The following is a 2,422-nucleotide window of genomic DNA, read 5'->3' as shown; positions in this document are numbered from 1 at the left end:
AGATGCTATTAGAGGGTGGACGAACTCAAAATGTCCTATTTTAGGGTGGAAGAGCCCGATATATCCTATTTGAGGGTGGAAGAACCCGATATATCCTATTTTAGGGTGGATATCCTATTGTAGGGTGGAAGAACCCGATATGTCCTATTTTAGGATGGACGAACCCGATATGTCCTATTTTTGGGTGGACGAACCCGATATATCCTATTTAAGGGTGGAAGAACTCAATATGTGCGGTGCATACTTACAAATAAGAATATTTGTGCGGTGCAGAGAGCTTGATGCGGTGCCTTCACAATAGTGAATATTTAAAATGAAATATGGAGATCAATGCGTGGTGCCTTTGCAATAGCGTACATTCACGGTGCGGTGCCAATACCTTGGGGATATTTCACCTTGCTAAAATGTATCAATGAATAAAATTCCTGCACTCAAAGAAAATTGTGAGTTTCGAAATTTGTGTTGATTTTGAATCATCCTTTGCTTCAGGATTTTCGTGATGTCTTTCTCAATGCTGAGATTTTGTATAGCGTGCATTATCATTGAAGAGTAGCTAAAAATCGGCTCTGCATTACTCAAAGAAAATTTGTTAGTATAAAAGAAAGGGGTTGCCTTGCAATGAACATTGAAGCTTTGGCTTTGAATCTGCGCTTCTCATTGCTATGCCATTTCGGAAATATGATTATGCGAATATGGCTTGGGATTTCAACTTCTGGTTTTTCCAAATAACGATAGGCCGTTTGCAAAATTTCTCCAGTTTGGCTATGGGGGCAATTGAAATTTTTATTTATTGAGACCGAACCCAACATGGGCGCCTACGTATCCCGCTACTAACAGGAATCAGGTTGAACGTAGTTCATTACAAAAGTCTAGAAAAGATTACAAAATAGCAGCCACTCATAAAGGTGGGCATGTGGAGAATGATATTCTCAAGTTGCGAGATGATGTCCCTGTAAGTCTTCTTGAGTTGTTACACGCTTTCTTTTCAAATGCCTTGGTGCCAATTTCGATGGATCACCCTTAACAACAATTGTGTTTGTGTTTGCAATATTACCATTACTGGTTGGAGGCTCTAGCTGTAGCTTTATCTTACCACTTTCAATCATGCTTTGAATCTTAAATCTTAGCGCCGGACATTCTTCAATGTCATGTCCTTGAATGTTTGAGTGGTAAGCACAACTCTTAGATAAATCAAAGTTTGGAGGTGGATGCTTAGGTATAAATCCCTTCTTTGGTTGTGGAATACCCTTAGCACTCAACCTCTCAAATATACTTGCCAATGGCTCATCTGGAGGAGTGAAGGAAAAAGATTTCCTCTTCTTCTGTTGTCGAGAGCTAGATTGTGCTTGGTGAAACCGTTGTTGGTAGCCATTCTGGGAGTTTTGCTGACGAGGATACTGCATAGTGGCATAAGATTGAAAAATTTGGTGACTTTGATGGCATTGCGCTTGATGCATAGTCATGGAAGTGAATTGGTGTTCCTTCATTTCGCTTTGCAGATTTCCTGGTATCTTCGCTTGGAAGGTTTGGTGAACGGCTTGTGCTGCTGAGCTATCTATAATTCTTCCTCCTTCAATGGAACTTTCTAGTTCTTTACCAATCCTAATTAAATCAAAGAAGTTGCGTGCACAAGCTCCGAGCAACTTATCATAATATAAGTCTTCCTGAATTTTGATGAAGGTTGAGATCAATTCCCTCTCGGGTAATGGAGGATGTATTTTTGAAGCTTCTAACCTCCATCGTATGGCTTATTCTTGGAAAGACTCATGTGGCAGTTTCTTTACTCTGAGCAAATCGGCTATGTGCGGATCGCCTCCATTGTAGAACTCGAGTTGCTTTATAAATTCGCGGGCCATATCTTCCCATGTATGCCATTTGCTAAAATCTTGTTTGGTGTACCAAGAGAGTGCTGATCCTGATAAACTTTGAATGAAAAATCTCATTCGTACGGCTTCATTATGTCCAATACCAATTAATCTGCTGCAATACTCCTTTAAATGAGTGACGGGATCTCCCTCCGCATTAAAAGTGTTAAACTTAGGTATTTTGTACCCTGGCGGAATCTCAACATTTGGATGCACGCATAAATCTTCATACTTCAAACTCTGGAAATTTCTTGAACATAACTCTTCATTAATGGATTTCCTCAAATTGTTGAGTTCTTTTCCCAAATCTTCATGGCAAAGCGACATAATTTCCTTTCCAGGCCTCCTATATGGGCATATTTCCAGTTCGTTTTTCTTATTTTTCTCGAATTTAGTGGTTGTTATGGAAAATTATGGATTAGGAATTATCGCTACTTGATTGGGAGTGTAGGTTGATGGAATTTGTGGAATGGTGTAAGTAGGATCTAGGTGAGGCGAAATGGTTAAGGAAATGTTGCGAATTGAGCTAGAAGTTGAGGTTGTGTTAGGAAGAAGGT

General features: G+C 39.7%; 1 protein-coding gene across 1 annotated transcript; it reads right to left on the bottom strand.

The window, feature by feature from the left end:
• Positions 1 to 929: 929 nt before the first annotated feature.
• On the bottom strand, positions 930 to 2,192 carry LOC132639382 (uncharacterized). Its single transcript, XM_060355833.1, has 2 exons — positions 1,785 to 2,192; positions 930 to 1,664 (listed from the first exon to the last, which is right to left on the bottom strand). Exons 1-2 carry the CDS (start codon positions 2,190 to 2,192, stop codon positions 930 to 932), a joined length of 1,143 nt encoding a protein of 380 aa, XP_060211816.1.
• Positions 2,193 to 2,422: the final 230 nt, after the last annotated feature.

This window comes from Lycium barbarum, chromosome 5, assembly GCF_019175385.1.
Source record: "Lycium barbarum isolate Lr01 chromosome 5, ASM1917538v2, whole genome shotgun sequence".
In the NCBI taxonomy this organism is placed as follows: domain Eukaryota; kingdom Viridiplantae; phylum Streptophyta; class Magnoliopsida; order Solanales; family Solanaceae; genus Lycium; species Lycium barbarum.
This window is presented reverse-complemented; position numbering and strand designations above follow the sequence as displayed.

Coding starts and splice junctions, on each gene's coding strand:
- LOC132639382 (XM_060355833.1), bottom strand. CDS start 2,192: ATGTCGCTTTGCCATGAAGATTTGGGAAAAGAACTCAACAATTTGAGG. Junction 1,665..1,784: donor ACATAGCCGATTTGCTCAGA/GTAAAGAAACTG, acceptor ATCAAAATTCAG/GAAGACTTATATTATGATAA.